The 17,023-nt window shown below is 49.0% G+C and overlaps 1 protein-coding gene across 1 annotated transcript; it reads right to left on the reverse strand.

Annotated features, from left to right (window-relative positions):
- Window positions 1–1,100: 1,100 nt before the first annotated feature.
- On the reverse strand, window positions 1,101–1,711 carry LOC138864911 (uncharacterized). Its single transcript, XM_070133551.1, has 3 exons — window positions 1,635–1,711; window positions 1,378–1,528; window positions 1,101–1,253 (listed from the first exon to the last, which is right to left on the reverse strand). Exons 1-3 carry the CDS (start codon window positions 1,709–1,711, stop codon window positions 1,101–1,103), a joined length of 381 nt encoding a protein of 126 aa, XP_069989652.1.
- Window positions 1,712–17,023: the final 15,312 nt, after the last annotated feature.

Below are 17,023 nucleotides of genomic sequence, written 5' to 3' on the forward strand. Positions count from 1 at the left end.
CTCCTGCCACCACTTTCCTCTCCTGCCACCACTTCCCCCTCCTGCCACCACTTCCCCCTCCTGCCACCACTTCCCCCTCCTGCCACCACTTCCCCCTCCTGCCACCACTTCCCCCTCCTGCCACCACTTCCCCCTCCTGCCACCACTTCCCCCTCCTGCCACCACTTCCCCTTCCTGGCACCACTTCTACCTTCTGCCACCACTTCCCGCTCCTATCACCTCCTGCCACCACCGCTAAATCAATTTTCTACTGTTAATCCTTTCTCCACCTCCTCTCTATGCCACCACATCCACCTCTCGCAACTACCAACACAACATCCACCTCCTGGACACCATCACTTCCACCACCGCATCCACCTCTCGTCTCCACCCCCATTCTCTACCACAAACCGCCACTTCCTGCCACCACCGCATCCAACCCCTGCCACCACCAGCGCCTCCACCACCACATCCACCTCCTATCTCCCCCCCCCCCAATTGCCCTTCCTCCCCTCCCCCATCCTCCTCCACATCCACCTCCTAGCTCCCCCCACCTCCCATTTCCCCTTCCCCCCTCCCCCATCCTCCTCCACATCCACCTCCTAGCTCCCCCCCCACCTCCCATTTCCCCTTCCCCCTCACCTCTCCTCACCCGGCCCCCCTTTCCACCACCACATCCACCACCTAGCCCCCCCCACCTCCCACTTCCCCCTCATCCGCCCCCCCTTCCACCACCACATTCACCACCTAGCCCCCCCCACCTCCCACTTCCCTCCCCCCCCTCCCACACCCCCTTCCACCACCACATCCACCACCTAGCCCCCCCCCCACTTCCCACTTCCCCTTCCCCCTTCCCCCCCTTCCACACACCACATCCACCTCCTCGTTCCCCTTCCCCCTCCTCACCCCTCCCCCCCTCCACCGCCACCGGATGCGGCAGCGAGCGATCACGGACGGCCCTCGGGAATCGGAACATCTGGCCGAAACCCGATTTCCGACGGATCGCCCACTTCTCCGCCCTCCTCCACTTGCTCTTCCACTTGTTCTTAAATTTCTTCCACTGGGTCTTCCACTTTCTCTTCCACTGGCTCCTCCACGTTTTCTTTCACTGGGTCTTCCACCTATTTCTCCACTTGTTCTACCACTTTCTCCTCCACTTTCTCCTCCACTATTTCTTCCATTGGCTCCTCCACGTTTTCTTCCACTGGGTCTTCCACTGGTTCTTCCACTTGTTCTGCCACTTGCTCCTCCACTTTCTGTTCCACCGACTCTTCCTCTTATTTTTGAACTTGCTCATCCACTCCAATGCCTCTATTTGTCATCCACTTGCTCCTTCATCTCTTCCAGCTATTCCACTTATTCTTATGCTCTTCCACTCGCTACAGCTCCTTCACATACTCTTCCACTTGCTCCAGCTCCTCCACATACTCTTCCACTTGCTCCAGCTCTTCCATATACTCTTCCACTCGCTACAGCTCCTCCACAAACTCTTCTACTTGCCCCAGCTACTCCACATACTCTTCCACTTGCTCCAGCTCCTTCACATACTCTTCCACATGCTCCTCCAAATTAAATTCCACTTACTCCTCCACCTCCTCCATTTACTCCTCTACTTTACTTTCACTTGCTATTCCTTCACATAATCTTCCACTTGCTTTTCCACTTTAAATTCCACTTCCTCCTCCAGCACCACCATCTCCTCTTCCACTTGTTCATCTATGTGTTCCCCCATTTCCTCTTCCTCTCGCTCCTCCACTTTCTCGTCCGCTTCCTCTTCCACTTGGTCCTCCACTTCCTCTTCCACTTGGTCCTCTACTTCCTCCACTTACTCTTCCACTTGGTCCTCCACTTCCTCCACTTACTCTTCCACTTGGTCCTCTACTTCCTCCACTTACTCTTCCACTCGTCCCTCCACCTGTTATCCACTTACTCCTCCACTCACTCATCTTAGGAGTGGGGGGGGGGGGTAAAGGGTATTAGCCTGGTACGGGGGGATAGGGGAAAGGGGGGCCGAGGGGGGGGGGGATTAGTAGTGAGAAAAGGGTGAACGGAGGGAGGGGGTAGAGGAGGGGTGGTGGAGGGGGAGGCGTGGCTAGAGGGGGTAATCCTCGGAGAAGAATTGGTATTTCGAGTAAGGAGGGGGCGGGGTGCTGGAAGAGAGGGTTGAAGGAGGGAGTGAGGGGAGAGTAGGAGGGGGTAGTTCTGAAAGAGGGTGTAGAAGGAGGGGGGGAGTGCTGGAAAAGGGAGTAGGAGGGGGTGAGGGAAGAGTAGGATGGGGGTAGTGCTGGTAGAGGGGGCAGGAGAGGGTGAGGGGAGAGCAGGAGGGGGGGGGATAGTGCTGGAAGAGGGGGTTGAAGGAGGGGCTGAGAGGGATAGGGCCAGAAAGAGGGAGTGAGAGGGATACGGCAAGAAAGAGGTGGATAAGAAAAGTAGGAAAGAGAAGGGTACAAGAACAGATTAACAGAATAGCGCAAGGAAGGGAATGAAAGAGGAAGATAAAACTTATATAATAAAATAAAAATAAAAATGGAGACGGATTAGGAAGAGGGGAATAAGGAATAAAGGGATAGGTCCTACAAGGAACGGGGGGGGGGGGGGGGGGGTTTAGAGGGGGTAGGTAGTTGGGGGGAGCGAACGAAGCAATTAGAACGTCGAAGGAAATGTCATTATCGGCGTTAAGTGTTACGACAATTGCCACTTGGTTTGATTTGTGACAGTTATGTGGCTATGGTTATTCGCGTCATTATTGTTGTTGTTATTATTACTGTTATTACCATGTTGATGTTATCATTATCATCATAATGGGGCCTATTTAAAAAAAAAAAAAAAAAACGGTTTCTCATCAGTGACCGCATGTGAAAATCGCCGCCGCGCCGTTTTTTTTTTTCTTTTCTTTCTTTTTTTTTTATCTATTTATCTATTTATTTATTTTATGTTCGACGAAAATGCGCCAAAAGAGCTCGCCGTTCGCAAAATGTCTTCGCGTTCACTCGGCTAAAACGCACCATGGATTGCGCGGTAAAATCAAGCGAACGGTCGCCCGGATAAAACGTTTCGCAGAGCGTTGCGTAGCGAACAGGGCGAGAGTGCGAAGTCGTTCGCTCCGCTTCGCTGCCCGTTTGTAAACAACCAAAATGGCCGCCACTTAGAGCCTTAAAAGTATATTTGTCCGAACTGCAACACATGTTTCGATTTACCTTTTTGTCTTTGTTAATTACTAATATGGAAAATATGTACCTGTAGTATCCACCAATTATTGCCTTTATTTTATTAAGAAATACATTTTTGTACATGCAGAGTTGTCCATGTTATTGCTATTGCAAATAAAAGCAATCTCATTTGGCCTCGAACCAACAACAATAACAATAATAATAATAATAATTAAAAATGCCGCATTTGTATCGTGAAAAACTTCTGATACGAAAACCAGGATTTTTATATCAACCTTATTATCATTACCATACATTTCTATTAGATTTTTACTCGATTTTAATGCCAGGGAAATTATCAAAATCGTAATTAGTAAACGATCTTTCAAAATTGTTCTCCCGCGACGTAACCATGTAATCCTCAGGAAACCCATTTTGATTTACCTGATCTTGAATCGTATTCATGTTGACAAATGTGGAAAGGTATGAATGAGAACGAATATCTTCACAATACAAGAGATGTTTTTAACCGGTTTCGATTATATGTTATCGAAACCGGTTAAATACATCTCTTGTATTGTGAAGATATTCGTTCTCATTCATACCTTTCCACATTACCTGATCTTCATAGGAAGGAAGGAGGGAATTTAAGGAAGATTTGGAAGTGAGAGAGGGCGGCAGAGTGGGAGAGGAAAGATAGAGAGGGAGAATGAACAATAAGAATAATAATGATGATGATAACAGTATTGGTGATAATAATGATAATGATGATAATAATAGTAACAATAATGGTAATAATAGTGATAATGATAATAATAATAGTAACAATAATGATAATAATAATAGTAACAATAATGATAATAATAATAATAGTGATAAAGACAATAATAGTAACAGTGACGGTAATCATGATTAAGAATAATGATTAATGATAATAATGATAATAATCTGTGCCACTCGTTTTGTATGAATCGGTTTTATTATGTGTGTGTGTTTGTATGTGTGTGTCTGTAACCGATTTTCTTGAAAATTTCTTCCAGTGTTTTCCCTTTTCTCTACTTATATCGGTTATCGCCGCTTCTCTCTTCTTGTCATTCCATCCACCCCTTCCCTTGTCCAAGCCCCCCCCCCCTCTACCCTACCTCCATCCCCCCTGCCCTGCCTTAACCTTCTCCTTCTATCTTATCTCCTATCCTCCACACCCTCCTCCTATCCCCCCCTGGCAAGCCTGAACACCCTCTCTCTACCCTATCCTTCCTTGCTCTAAACTAACCCCCTTCCTTTACCGTACCTCTCTCTCCCCTCTCCTGCCCTGGCCTTAACTCCTCTCTACCCTACCTTCATCACTACTCCCCCCCCCCTTCCCTTGCCCTGGTCCATTCCCCTCCCTCTACCCTACCTCCCTCCCTCCCTCCCCTGACCTACTTCCCTCTCTCTCCCCTACCTCCGCATTCCCCTCATCTCCCCTACCCTGGCCTTAACTCCTTCTCCCTGCCCTACCTTCATCACTACTCCCCCCTCCCCCCTTCCCTTGCCCTCCCCCTGCCCTGGTCCACCCCCCTCCCTCTACCCTACCTCCGTCCATCCCCTACCGCTCCCTTCCCGCCGGTGACTAATTCCGGGTCACATACCAGTCTTCCCCGGTCGTAGACTTTTAATAAGCGGCCGAGTCTGATTGATTGATAAGAATAATAAGTCCTTTCTTCTCCTCCGATCCATCCTTCCTCTCCTTCTTCCCCCTTTACGCCTCCGTTCATCGCACATTCTCTCAGCTCTCTCTCTACTTCTCAATCCTGGTTTATTTCCCTTTATCACTCGTTTGGCGCCATTTTTATTTTTTTATTTTTTATTTTTATTTTTTTTTTTTTTTTTAGTAACCGCGATAAAGAAAACGGGAATAACATGTCCCGCGAGTGTGTTTGATGAGTCTGATTTATGTCCGTGCGAGGGAGAGGCTCAGCCAATGAGAAGACGATTTATCACTTTTCCGCTTTTCTGATTGGCTGAGAGATTTCGTGGGTTTTTCACCAGTTAGCGAGCGTGTGTGAGTTTGTATGGGAGTGTAGTTTGTGTGTGTGTGAATGCGTGACACACAGACAGACAAACAGACAGAGGCAAAGACAGACAAACAGACAGACAGAGGCAAAGACAGACAGAGGCAAAGACAGACAGACAAACAGACAGAGCCAAAGACATACAGACAAACAGACAGAAGCAAAGACAGACAGACAAACAGACATAGGCAAAGACAGACAGACAGACAAACAGACAGAGGCAAAGACAGACAGACAGACAAACAGACAGAGGCAAAGACATACAGACAAACAGACAGAGGCAAAGACAGACAGGAAGAGACGTACATCTGTATATGTGCGTGTATATGTGACCATAAAAGAGCGTGGATGCCACACATACGCGTAGATGTGCGTCCTTATCTACTACGTACTCAAGCGTCAGTGTGTAGGTATTTGTGTGCGTAAATGTGTGTGTGCGCATGTCAAAAAACGACGAGTACAAACGGGCGTACGCATAAAATGAAACGGTGGGCGTAGGTGTGCGTATGCGTGCGTGTACATGACTACCATTTTGATATGCAAATAGGGGAAATTAGTTGCAGTGAAAGGAGAGTAAAAACTTCGCGATAAAACCACCGTGGGAACGCCCATGGTGGCCTGTGTCACATAGAGTTGCTAGTCCGGTGGGTGGCAAAGGGGGTGGTGCGTTGTGTCTCGTTTTGTTTGTTTGTTTTTCTTCTCTTTTCGTCTCTTTTTTTTTTCCTCGGTATGTTTCTGGTTGTGACTTTTTTTTAATTGTCTGACTGTTTGTCTTTGCCTCTGCTGTTTCTTTTTTTTTTTTTTTTTTGGTTTGTCTTATTGTCCGTTTCTATGTCTCTTTCTGTTATGTGTCTCTGTATCGGACTGTCTGTCTGTCTCTCTTTCTCGCTCTCTCTCTCTATTTCTCTGCCAATCTTATGCGTCTCTGTTTCTCCCTCTTCTCTTTCCAATAGACGGAAAAAGGAAAAAAAAAGTACTTTCTTCAAATAAAGGGATACTCCTTAGATCTCAGGGGTGTCGGGGAGGGCAAGGAGGGAAGGAGGGAGGGAGAGGGCAAGGAGGGAGGGAGGGAGAGGACAAGGAGGGAGGGAGGGAGGGAGGGAGGGAGAGGGCGAGGAGGGAGGGAGGGAGTGAGAGGGCAAGGAGGGAGGGAGGGAGAGCGCAAGGAGGGAGAGGGCAAGGAGGGAGGGAGGGAGAGAGAGAGGGAGAGAGGGAGAGAGGGAGGGAGGATGCCAAACACCCCAAAGTCATGTTACTGAAAATCCGAATTTTCAAAAACCTCCTCCCGTTTTCTATGCAATGAATGGCGAAAGGGGAAACTACGCTAATCGCTCTAGGGACGACTCATCACAACTAAGTAGTAGGCCACAAAGCTTAAAGAAAAGAAAGAACTCATCTGCATAATGAACCGTGTGTATTTCTTTAATTTCTGTTCCTACGTTTAATTAATCCGCGATCAATCAGGTTTAATGAGTCGTTCAATCACTGACCATCAATCGTTGACGGATTATTAATTGATGTCAATTTTTGATGAACGACTAAATTGTGGTGATTAGATTTCTTAGGGTTTTCAATTTAAATCATTCTCAGCCATCATAATTAGACATCATCATGCTACCTGCCGTTTCTTTTATTACTTTTTTATTATTAATAAAGTTTATTAATGTTAACATAAATAATTAACATAATAAATAATAAATAATTAACGGAGGGAGTTTATTTATGTTAGTTTATTAAAGTTTATTAATGTTAGCTTTTCCAAACGTACATTTTAAACTAGCCTGACAATTAGGACTCACAAAAAATAACTTAAACAACAAAAAAAGGTAAAAAAAAACAAAATCAGAATCGAAAAAAAAAAAATGGAGTCACGACATTGAAAACGAAAAAAAAAAAAAAAACGTGACTTCCATAAAAAAAAAAATAAATAAAAAATAACTGCGTGACTTATGAAAAAAGAAGAAAAACGGGATGCGTGACAAGAAAAGAACATAAGTGACGTAATGACACGGTATCGATATTATACGATGATGTATGGGCGGCGCTGTTTAAGGAACGAATCCCCCCGGGGCGTGTGGGCGGCTGATCGCTCCACGGGGGAATGGCTGCCAAGAGTGGGAGGGGCGATGGGGCGATGGCGAAGGAGGAAAAAGAACGGAGGGAGAGCAGAGTGAAGGAGGAGAAAGAACGGAGGGAGAGCAGAGTGAAGGAGGAGAAAGAACGGAGGGAGAGCAGAGTGAAGGAGGAGAAAGAACGGAGGGAGAGTAGAGTGAAGAAGGAGAAAGAACGGAGGGAGAGTAGAGTGAAGAAGGAGAAAGAACAGAGGGAGAGTAGAGTGAAGAAGGAGAAAGAACGGAGGGAGAGTAGAGTGAAGAAGGAGAAAGAACGGAGGGAGAGTAGAGTGAAGGAGGAGAAAGAATGGAGGGAGAGCAGAGTGAAGGAGGAGAAAGAACGGAGGGAGAGTAGAGTGAAGGAGGAGAAAGAACGGCCGGAGAGTAAAGTGAAGGAGGAGAGAGGAAGGAGGAGAAAGAACGGAGGGAGAGTAGAGTGAAGAAGGAGAAAGAACGGAGGGAGAGTAGAGTGAAGGAGGAGAAAGAACGGAGGGAGAGTAGAGTGAAGAAGGAGAAAGAACGGAGGGAGAGTAGAGTGAAGAAGGAGAAAGAACAGAGGGAGAGTAGAGTGAAGGAGGAGAAAGAATGGAGGGAGAGCAGAGTGAAGGAGGAGAAAGAACGGCCGGAGAGTAAAGTGAAGGAGGAGAGAGGAAGGAGGAGAAAGAACGGAGGGAGAGTAGAATGAAGAAGGAGAAAGAACGGAGGGAGAGTAGAGTGAAGGAGGAGAAAGAACGGAGGGAGAGTAGAGTGAAGAAGGAGAAAGAACGGAGGGAGAGTAGAGTGAAGAAGGAGAAAGAACAGAGGGAGAGTAGAGTGAAGGAGGAGAAAGAACGGAGGGAGAGCAGAGTGAAGGAGGAGGAGAAAGAACGGAGGGAGAGTAGAGTGAAGGAGGAGAAAGAACGGAGGGAGAGTAGAGTGAAGAAGGAGAAAGAACGGAGGGAGAGTAGAGTGAAGAAGGAGAAAGAACGGAGGGAGAGCAGAGTGAAGGAGGAGAAAGAACGGAGGGAGAGTAGAGTGAAGGAGGAGAAAGAACGGAGGGAGAGTAGAGTGAATGAGGAGAAAGAACGGCCGGAGAGTAAAGTGAAGGAGGAGAGAGGAAGGAGGAGGAGAAAGAACGGAGGGAGAGTAGAGTGAAGAAGGAGAAAGAACGGAGGGAGAGTAGAGTGAAGGAGGAGAAAGAACGGAGGGAGAGCAGAGTGAAGGAGGAGAAAGAATGGAGGGAGAGTAGAGTGAAGGAGAAGAGAGAACGGAGGGAGAGTAGAGTGAAGGAGAAAGAACGGAGGGAGAGTAGAGTGAAGAAGGAGAAAGAACGGAGGGAGAGTAGAGTGAAGGAGGAGAAAGAACGGAGGGAGAGCAGAGTGAAGGAGGAGGAGAAAGAACGGAGGGAGAGTAGAGTGAAGAAGGAGAAAGAACGGAGGGAGAGTAGAGTGAAGGAGGAGAAAGAACGGAGGGAGAGCAGAGTGAAGGAGGAGATAGAATGGAGGGAGAGTAGAGTGAAGGAGAAGAGAGAACGGAGGGAGAGTAGAGTGAAGGAGAAAGAACGGAGGGAGAGTAGAGTGAAGAAGGAGAAAGAACGGAGGGAGAGTAGAGTGAAGGAGGAGAAAGAATGGAGGGAGAGTAGAGTGAAGGAGAAGAGAGAACGGAGGGAGAGTAGAGTGAAGGAGGAGAAAGAACGGAGGGAGAGTAGAGTGAAGAAGGAGAAAGAACGGAGGGAGAGTAGAGTGAAGGAGGAGAAAGAACGGAGGGAGAGCAGAGTGAAGGAGGAGAAAGAATGGAGGGAGAGCAGAGTGAAGGAGGAGAAAGAACGGAGGGAGAGTAGAGTGAATGAGGAGAAAGAACGGAGGGAGAGTAGAGTGAAGGAGGAGAAAGAGCGGAGGGAGAGCAGAGTGAAGGAGGAGGAGAAAGAACGGAGGGAGAGTAGAGTGAAGGAGGAGAAAGAATGGAGGGAGAGTAGAGTGAAGGAGGAGAAAGAACGGAGGGAGAGTAGAGTGAAGGAGGAGAAAGAACGGAGGGAGAGTAGAGTGAAGGAGGAGAAAGAGCGGAGGGAGAGCAGAGTGAAGGAGGAGGAGAAAGAACGGAGGGAGAGTAGAGTGAAGGAGGAGAAAGAGCGGAGGGAGAGCAGAGTGAAGGAGGAGGAGAAAGAACGGAGGGAGAGTAGAGTGAAGGAGGAGAAAGAGCGGAGGGAGAGCAGAGTGAAGGAGGAGGAGAAAGAACGGAGGGAGAGTAGAGTGAAGGAGGAGAAAGAGCGGAGGGAGAGCAGAGTGAAGGAGGAGGAGAAAGAACGGAGGGAGAGTAGAGTGAAGGAGGAGAAAGAGCGGAGGGAGAGCAGAGTGAAGGAGGAGGAGAAAGAACGGAGGGAGAGTAGAGTGAAGGAGGAGAAAGAGCGGAGGGAGAGCAGAGTGAAGGAGGAGGAGAAAGAACGGAGGGAGAGTAGAGTGAAGGAGGAGAAAGAACGTAGGGAGAGTAGAGTGAAGGAGGAGAAAGAACGGAGGGAGAGTAGAGTGAAGGAGGAGAAAGAGCGGAGGGAGAGTAGAGTGAAGGAGGAGAAAGAGCGGAGGGAGAGTAGAGTGAAGGAGGAGAAAGAACGGAGGGAGAGTAGAGTGAAGGAGGAGAAAGAATGGAGGGAGAGCAGAGTGAAGGAGGAGGAGAAAGAACGGAGGGAGAGTAGAGTGAAGGAGGAGAAAGAGCGGAGGGAGAGCAGAGTGAAGGAGGAGGAGAAAGAACGGAGGGAGAGTAGAGTGAAGGAGGAGAAAGAGCGGAGGGAGAGCAGAGTGAAGGAGGAGGAGAAAGAACGGAGGGAGAGTAGAGTGAAGGAGGAGAAAGAGCCGAGGGAGAGCAGAGTGAAGGAGGAGGAGAAAGAACGGAGGGAGAGTAGAGTGAAGGAGGAGAAAGAGCGGAGGGAGAGCAGAGTGAAGGAGGAGGAGAAAGAACGGAGGGAGAGTAGAGTGAAGGAGGAGAAAGAGCGGAGGGAGAGCAGAGTGAAGGAGGAGGAGAAAGAACGGAGGGAGAGTAGAGTGAAGGAGGAGAAAGAGCGGAGGGAGAGCAGAGTGAAGGAGGAGGAGAAAGAACGGAGGGAGAGTAGAGTGAAGGAGGAGAAAGAGCGGAGGGAGAGCAGAGTGAAGGAGGAGGAGAAAGAACGGAGGGAGAGTAGAGTGAAGGAGGAGAAAGAACGGAGGGAGAGTAGAGTGAAGGAGGAGAAAGAGCGGAGGGAGAGCAGAGTGAAGGAGGAGGAGAAAGAACGGAGGGAGAGTAGAGTGAAGGAGGAGAAAGAGCGGAGGGAGAGCAGAGTGAAGGAGGAGGAGAAAGAACGGAGGGAGAGTAGAGTGAAGGAGGAGAAAGAGCGGAGGGAGAGCAGAGTGAAGGAGGAGGAGAAAGAACGGAGGGAGAGTAGAGTGAAGGAGGAGAAAGAGCGGAGGGAGAGCAGAGTGAAGGAGGAGGAGAAAGAACGGAGGGAGAGTAGAGTGAAGGAGGAGAAAGAGCGGAGGGAGAGCAGAGTGAAGGAGGAGGAGAAAGAACGGAGGGAGAGTAGAGTGAAGGAGGAGAAAGAGCGGAGGGAGAGCAGAGTGAAGGAGGAGGAGAAAGAACGGAGGGAGAGTAGAGTGAAGGAGGAGAAAGAGCGGAGGGAGAGCAGAGTGAAGGAGGAGGAGAAAGAACGGAGGGAGAGTAGAGTGAAGGAGGAGAAAGAGCGGAGGGAGAGCAGAGTGAAGGAGGAGGAGAAAGAACGGAGGGAGAGTAGAGTGAAGGAGGAGAAAGAACGGAGGGAGAGTAGAGTGAAGGAGGAGAAAGAACGGGGGGAGAGTAGAGTGAAGGAGGAGAGAGAACGGAGGGAGAGCAGAGTGAAGGAGGAGAAAGAATGGAGGGAGAGCAGAGTGAAGGAGGAGAAAGAACGGAGGGAGAGCAGAGTGAAGGAGGAGAGAGAACGGAGGAAGAGCAGAGTGAAGGAGGAGAAAGAACGGAGGGAGAGTAGAGCGAAGGAGGAGAAAGAGCGGAGGGAGAGTAGAGTGAATGAGGAGAAAGAACGGAGGGAGAGTAGAGTGAAGGAGGAGAAAGAACGGAGGGAAAGCAGAGTGAAGGAGGAGAGAGAACGGAGGGAGAGCAGAGTGAAGGAGGAGGAGAAAGAACGGAGGGAGAGCAGAGTGAAGGAGGAGGAGAAAGAACGGAGGGAGAGTAGAGTGAAGGAGCAGAAAGAACGGAGGGAGAGTAGAGTGAAGGAGGAGAAAGGACGGAGGGAGAGTAAAGTAAAGGAGGAGGAAAGAGAACGGAGGGAGAGTAGAGTGAAGGAGGAGGAGAAAGAGCGGAGGGAGAGTAACGTGCAGGTGGAGAAAGAACGGAGGGAGAGTAAAGTAAAGGAGGAGGAAAGAGAACGGAGGGAGAGTAGAGTGAAGGAGGAGGAGAAAGAACGGAGGGAGAGTAGAGTGAAGGAGGAGAAAGAACGGAGGGAGAGTAGAGTGAAGGAGGAGAAAGGACGGAGGGAGAGTAAAGTAAAGGAGGAGGAAAGAGAACGGAGGGAGAGTAGAGTGAAGGAGGAGGAGAAAGAACGGAGGGAGAGTAACGTGAAGGAGGAGAAAGAACGGAGGGAGAGTAAAGTAAAGGAGGAGGAAAGAGAACGGAGGGAGAGTAGAGTGAAGGAGGAGGAGAAAGAACGGAGGGAGAGTAGAGTGAAGGAGGAGGAGAAAGAACGGAGGGCGAGTAGAGTGAAGGAGGAGAAAGAACGGAGGGAGAGCAGAGTGAAGGAGGAGAAAGAACGGAGGGAGAGTAGAGTGAAGGAGGAGAGAGAACGGAGGGAGAGTAGAGTGAAGGAGAAGAGAGAACGGAGGGAGAGTAGAGTGAAGGAGGAGAAAGAACAGAGGGAGAGTAGAGTGAAGGAGGAGAAAGAACGGAGGGAGAGCAGAGTGAAGGAGGAGAAAGAACGGAGGGAGAGTAGAGTGAAGGAGGAGAAAGAACGGAGGGAGAGTAAAGTGAAGGAGGAGAAAGAACGGAGGAAGAGCAGAGTGAAGGAGGAGAAAGAACGGAGGCAGAGTAAAGTGAAGGAGGAGAAAGAACGGAGGGAGAGTAGAGTGAAGGAGGAGGAGAAAGAACGGAGGGAGAGTAGAGTGAAGGAGGAGGAGAAAGAACGGAGGGAGAGCAGAGTGAAGGAGGAGAAAGAACGGAGGGAGAGTAGAGTGAAGGAGGAGAAAGAACAGAGGGAGAGTAGAGTGAAGGAGGAGAAAGAACGGAGGGAGAGCAGAGTGAAGGAGGAGAAAGAACGGAGGGAGAGTAGAGTGAAGGAGGAGAAAGAACGGAGGGAGAGTAAAGTGAAGGAGGAGAAAGAACGGAGGAAGAGCAGAGTGAAGGAGGAGAAAGAACGGAGGCAGAGTAAAGTGAAGGAGGAGAAAGAACGGAGGGAGAGTAGAGTGAAGGAGGAGGAGAAAGAACGGAGGGAGAGTAGAGTGAAGGAGGAGGAGAAAGAACGGAGGGAGAGTAGAGTGAAGGAGGAGAAAGAACGGAGGGAGAGCAGAGTGAAGGAGGAGAAAGAACGGAGGAAGAGTAGAGTGAAGGAGGAGAAAGAACGGAGGGAGAGTAAAGTGAAGGAGGAGAAAGAACGGAGGGAGAGTAGAGTGAAGGAGGAGAAAAGACGGAGGGAGAGTAAAGTGAAGGAGGAGAAAGAACGGAGGGAGAGTAGAGTGAAAGAGGAGAAATGACGGAGGGAGAGCAGAGTGAAGGAGGAGAAAGAACGGAGGGAGAGTAGAGTGAAGGAGAAAGAACGGAGGGAGAGCAGAGTGAAGGAGGAGGAGAAAGAACGGAGGGAGAGTAGAGTGAAGGAGGAGAAAGAACGGAGGGAGAGCAGAGTGAAGGAGGAGAAAGAACGGAGGGAGAGCAGAGTGAAGGAGGAAAAAGAACGGAGGGAGAGTAGAGTGAAGGAGGAGAAAGAACGGAGGGAGAGTAGAGTGAAGGAGGAGAAAGAACGGAGGGAGAGTAGAGTGAAGGAGAAAGAACGGAGGGAGAGTAGAGTGAAGGAGGAGGAGAAAGAACGGAGGGAGAGTAGAGTGAAGGAGGAGAAAGAACGGAGGGAGAGTAGAGTGAAGGAGGAGGAGAAAGAACGGAGGGAGAGCAGAGTGAAGGAGGAAAAAGAACGGAGGGAGAGCAGAGTGAAGGAGGAGAAAGAACGGAGGGAGAGTAGAGTGAAGGAGGAGGAGAAAGAACGGAGGGAGAGTAGAGTGAAGGAGGAGGAGAAAGAACGCAGGGAGAGTAGCGTGAAGGAGGAGGAGAAAGAACGGAGGGAGAGTAGAGTGAAGGAGGAGAGAGGAAGGAGGGAGAGTAGAGTGAAGGAGGAGGAGACAGAACGGAGGGAGAGTAGAGTGAAGGAGGAGGAGAAAGAACGCAGGGAGAGTAGCGTGAAGGAGGAGGAGAAAGAACGGAGGGAGAGTAGAGTGAAGGAGGAGAAAGAACGGAGGGAGAGTAGAGTGAAGAAGTAGGAGAAAGAACGGAGGGAGAGTAGAGTGAAGGAGGAGGAGAAAGAACGGAGGGAGAGTAGAGTGAAGGAGGAGGAGAAAGAACGGAGGGAGAGTAGAGTGAAGGAGGAGGAGAAAGAACGGAGGGAGAGTAGAGTGAAGGAGGAGAAAGAACGGAGGGAGAGTAGAGCGAAGGAGGAGAAAGAACGGAGGGAGAGTAGAGTGAAGGAGGAGAAAGAACGGACGGAGAGTAGAGTGAAGGAGGAGGAGAAAGAACGGAGGGAGAGTAGAGTGAAGGAGGAGGAGAAAGAACGGAGGGAGAGTAGAGTGAAGGAGGAGAGAGGAAGGAGGGAGAGTAGAGTGAAGGAGGAGGAGAAAGAACGGAGGGAGAGTAGAGTGAAGGAGGAGGAGAAAGAACGGAGGGAGAGTAGAGTGAAGGAGGAGAAAGAATGGAGGGAGAGTAGAGTGAAGGAGGAGAAAGAACGGAGGGAGAGTAGAGTGAAGGAGGAGAAAGAACGGAGGGAGAGTAGAGTGAAGGAGGAGAGAGAACGGAGGAAGAGTAGAGTGAAGGAGGAAAAAGAACGGAGGGAGAGTAAAGTGAAGGAGGAGAAAGAACGGAGGAAGAGTAGAGTGAAGGAGGAGAAAGAACGGAGGGAGAGCAGAGTGAAGGAGGAGAAAGAACGGAGGGAGAGTAGAGTGAAGGAGGAGAAAGAACGGAGGGAGAGCAGAGTGAAGGAGGAGAAAGAACGGAGGGAGAGCAGAGTGAAGGAGGAGAAAGAACGGAGGAAGAGTAGAGTGAAGGAGGAGAAAGAACGGAGGAAGAGTAGAGCGAAGGAGGAGAAAGAACGGAGGGAGAGTAAAGTGAAGGAGGAGAAAGAACGGAGGGAGAGTAAAGTGAAGGAGGAGAAAGAACGGAGGGAGAGTAAAGTGAAGGAGGAGAAAGAACGGAGGAAGAGTAGAGCGAAGGAGGAGAAAGAACGGAGGGAGAGTAAAGTGAAGGAGGAGAAAGAACGGAGGGAGAGTACAGTGAAGGAGGAGAAAGAACGGAGGAAGAGTAGAGTGAAGGAGGAGAAAGAACGGAGGGAGAGTAGAGTGAAGGAGGAGAAAGAACGGAGGAAGAGTAGAGCGAAGGAGGAGAAAGAACGGAGGAAGAGCAGAGTGAAGGAGAAAGAACGGAGGAAGAGTAGAGCGAAGGAGGAGAAAGAACGGAGGAAGAGTAGAGCGAAGGAGGAGAAAGAACGGAGGGAGAGTAAAGTGAAGGAGGAGAAAGAACGGAGGGAGAGTAGAGTGAATGAGGATAAAGAACGGAGGGAGAGTAGAGTGAATGAGGATAAAGAACGGAGGGAGAGTAGAGTGAAGGAGGAGAAAGAACGGAGGAAGAGTAGAGTGAAGGAGGAGAAAGAATGGAGGGAGAGTAGAGTGAAGGAGGAGAAAGAACGGAGGAAGAGTAGAGCGAAGGAGGATAAAGAACGGAGGGAGAGTAGAGTGAATGAGGATAAAGAACGGAGGGAGAGTAGAGTGAAGGAGGAGAAAGAACGGAGGAAGAGTAGAGCGAAGGAGGATAAAGAACGGAGGGAGAGTAGAGTGAATGAGGATAAAGAACGGAGGAAGAGTAGAGCGAAGGAGGAGAAAGAACGGAGGAAGAGTAGAGCGAAGGAGGAGAAAGAACGGAGGGAGAGTAAAGTGAAGGAGGAGAAAGAACGGAGGGAGAGTAGAGTGAATGAGGATAAAGAATGGAGGGAGAGTAGAGTGAATGAGGATAAAGAACGGAGGGAGAGTAGAGTGAAGGAGGAGAAAGAACGGAGGAAGAGTAGAGTGAAGGAGGAGAAAGAATGGAGGGAGAGTAGAGTGAAGGAGGAGAAAGAACGGAGGAAGAGTAGAGCGAAGGAGGATAAAGAACGGAGGGAGAGTAGAGTGAATGAGGATAAAGAACGGAGGGAGAGTAGAGTGAAGGAGGAGAAAGAACGGAGGAAGAGTAGAGTGAAGGAGGAGAAAGAATGGAGGGAGAGTAGAGCGAAGGAGGAGAAAGAACGGAGGGAGAGTAAAGTGAAGGAGGAGAAAGAACGGAGGGAGAGTAAAGTGAAGGAGGAGAAAGAACGGAGGGAGAGTAGAGTGAAGGAGGAGAAAGAATGGAGGGAGAGTAGAGTGAAGGAGGAGAAAGAACGGAGGAAGAGTAGAGCGAAGGAGGATAAAGAACGGAGGGAGAGTAGAGTGAATGAGGATAAAGAACGGAGGGAGAGTAGAGTGAAGGAGGAGAAAGAACGGAGGAAGAGTAGAGTGAAGGAGGAGAAAGAATGGAGGGAGAGTAGAGTGAAGGAGGAGAAAGAACGGAGGAAGAGCAGAGTGAAGGAGAAAGAACGGAGGAAGAGTAGAGCGAAGGAGGAGAAAGAACGGAGGAAGAGTAGAGCGAAGGAGGAGAAAGAACGGAGGGAGAGTAAAGTGAAGGAGGAGAAAGAACGGAGGGAGAGTAGAGTGAATGAGGATAAAGAACGGAGGGAGAGTAGAGTGAATGAGGATAAAGAACGGAGGGAGAGTAGAGTGAAGGAGGAGAAAGAACGGAGGAAGAGTAGAGTGAAGGAGGAGAAAGAATGGAGGGAGAGTAGAGTGAAGGAGGAGAAAGAACGGAGGAAGAGCAGAGTGAAGGAGAAAGAACGGAGGAAGAGTAGAGTGAAGGGAGAAAGAATGGAGGGAGAGTAGAGTGAAGGAGGAGAAAGAACGGAGGAAGAGCAGAGTGAAGGAGAAAGAACGGAGGAAGAGTAGAGTGAAGGAGGAGAAAGAACGGAGGGAGAGCAATATGAAGGAGGAGAAAGAAAGGAGGAAAAGCGGAGTGAAGGAGAAGAAAGAAAGGAGGAAGAAGAAAAAGATAACGGGGAAGATGAATGAGAAGTAGAATAAAATAGGAAAACATAGAGACGAGGAAGAAGAACAAGAAGAGAAATAAGATAAGGTAGAATAAAGAAGAAGGAGTATACTGATAACTATATAGTAAAGAGAGAAAAGAAAATGAAGAAGAGAGAATGATAAAAGAAGTGATGACGACATTTCGGAGAAATAGACGAAAGAGGAAACAGTAAATAATTACATAATATAATTTTGTTTATTCCTCCATCTCTCGCTCCAAACAAACACACAATAAAAGAGAAACCCAACAAACTAAAACAAAAAAACAAAAACAAAACCCAGACGAAATAGGAGAAAAAGAAACAAACACACAATAAAAGACAAACTAAACCAGCAAACAAACAAAAAAACAAAAAAACGGAGAATATAGAAGAACAAAAAATAGCACTAATACCTCT

The sequence above is a fragment of the Penaeus vannamei genome, chromosome 19 (genome assembly GCF_042767895.1).
Source record: "Penaeus vannamei isolate JL-2024 chromosome 19, ASM4276789v1, whole genome shotgun sequence".
NCBI lineage: Eukaryota > Metazoa > Arthropoda > Malacostraca > Decapoda > Penaeidae > Penaeus > Penaeus vannamei.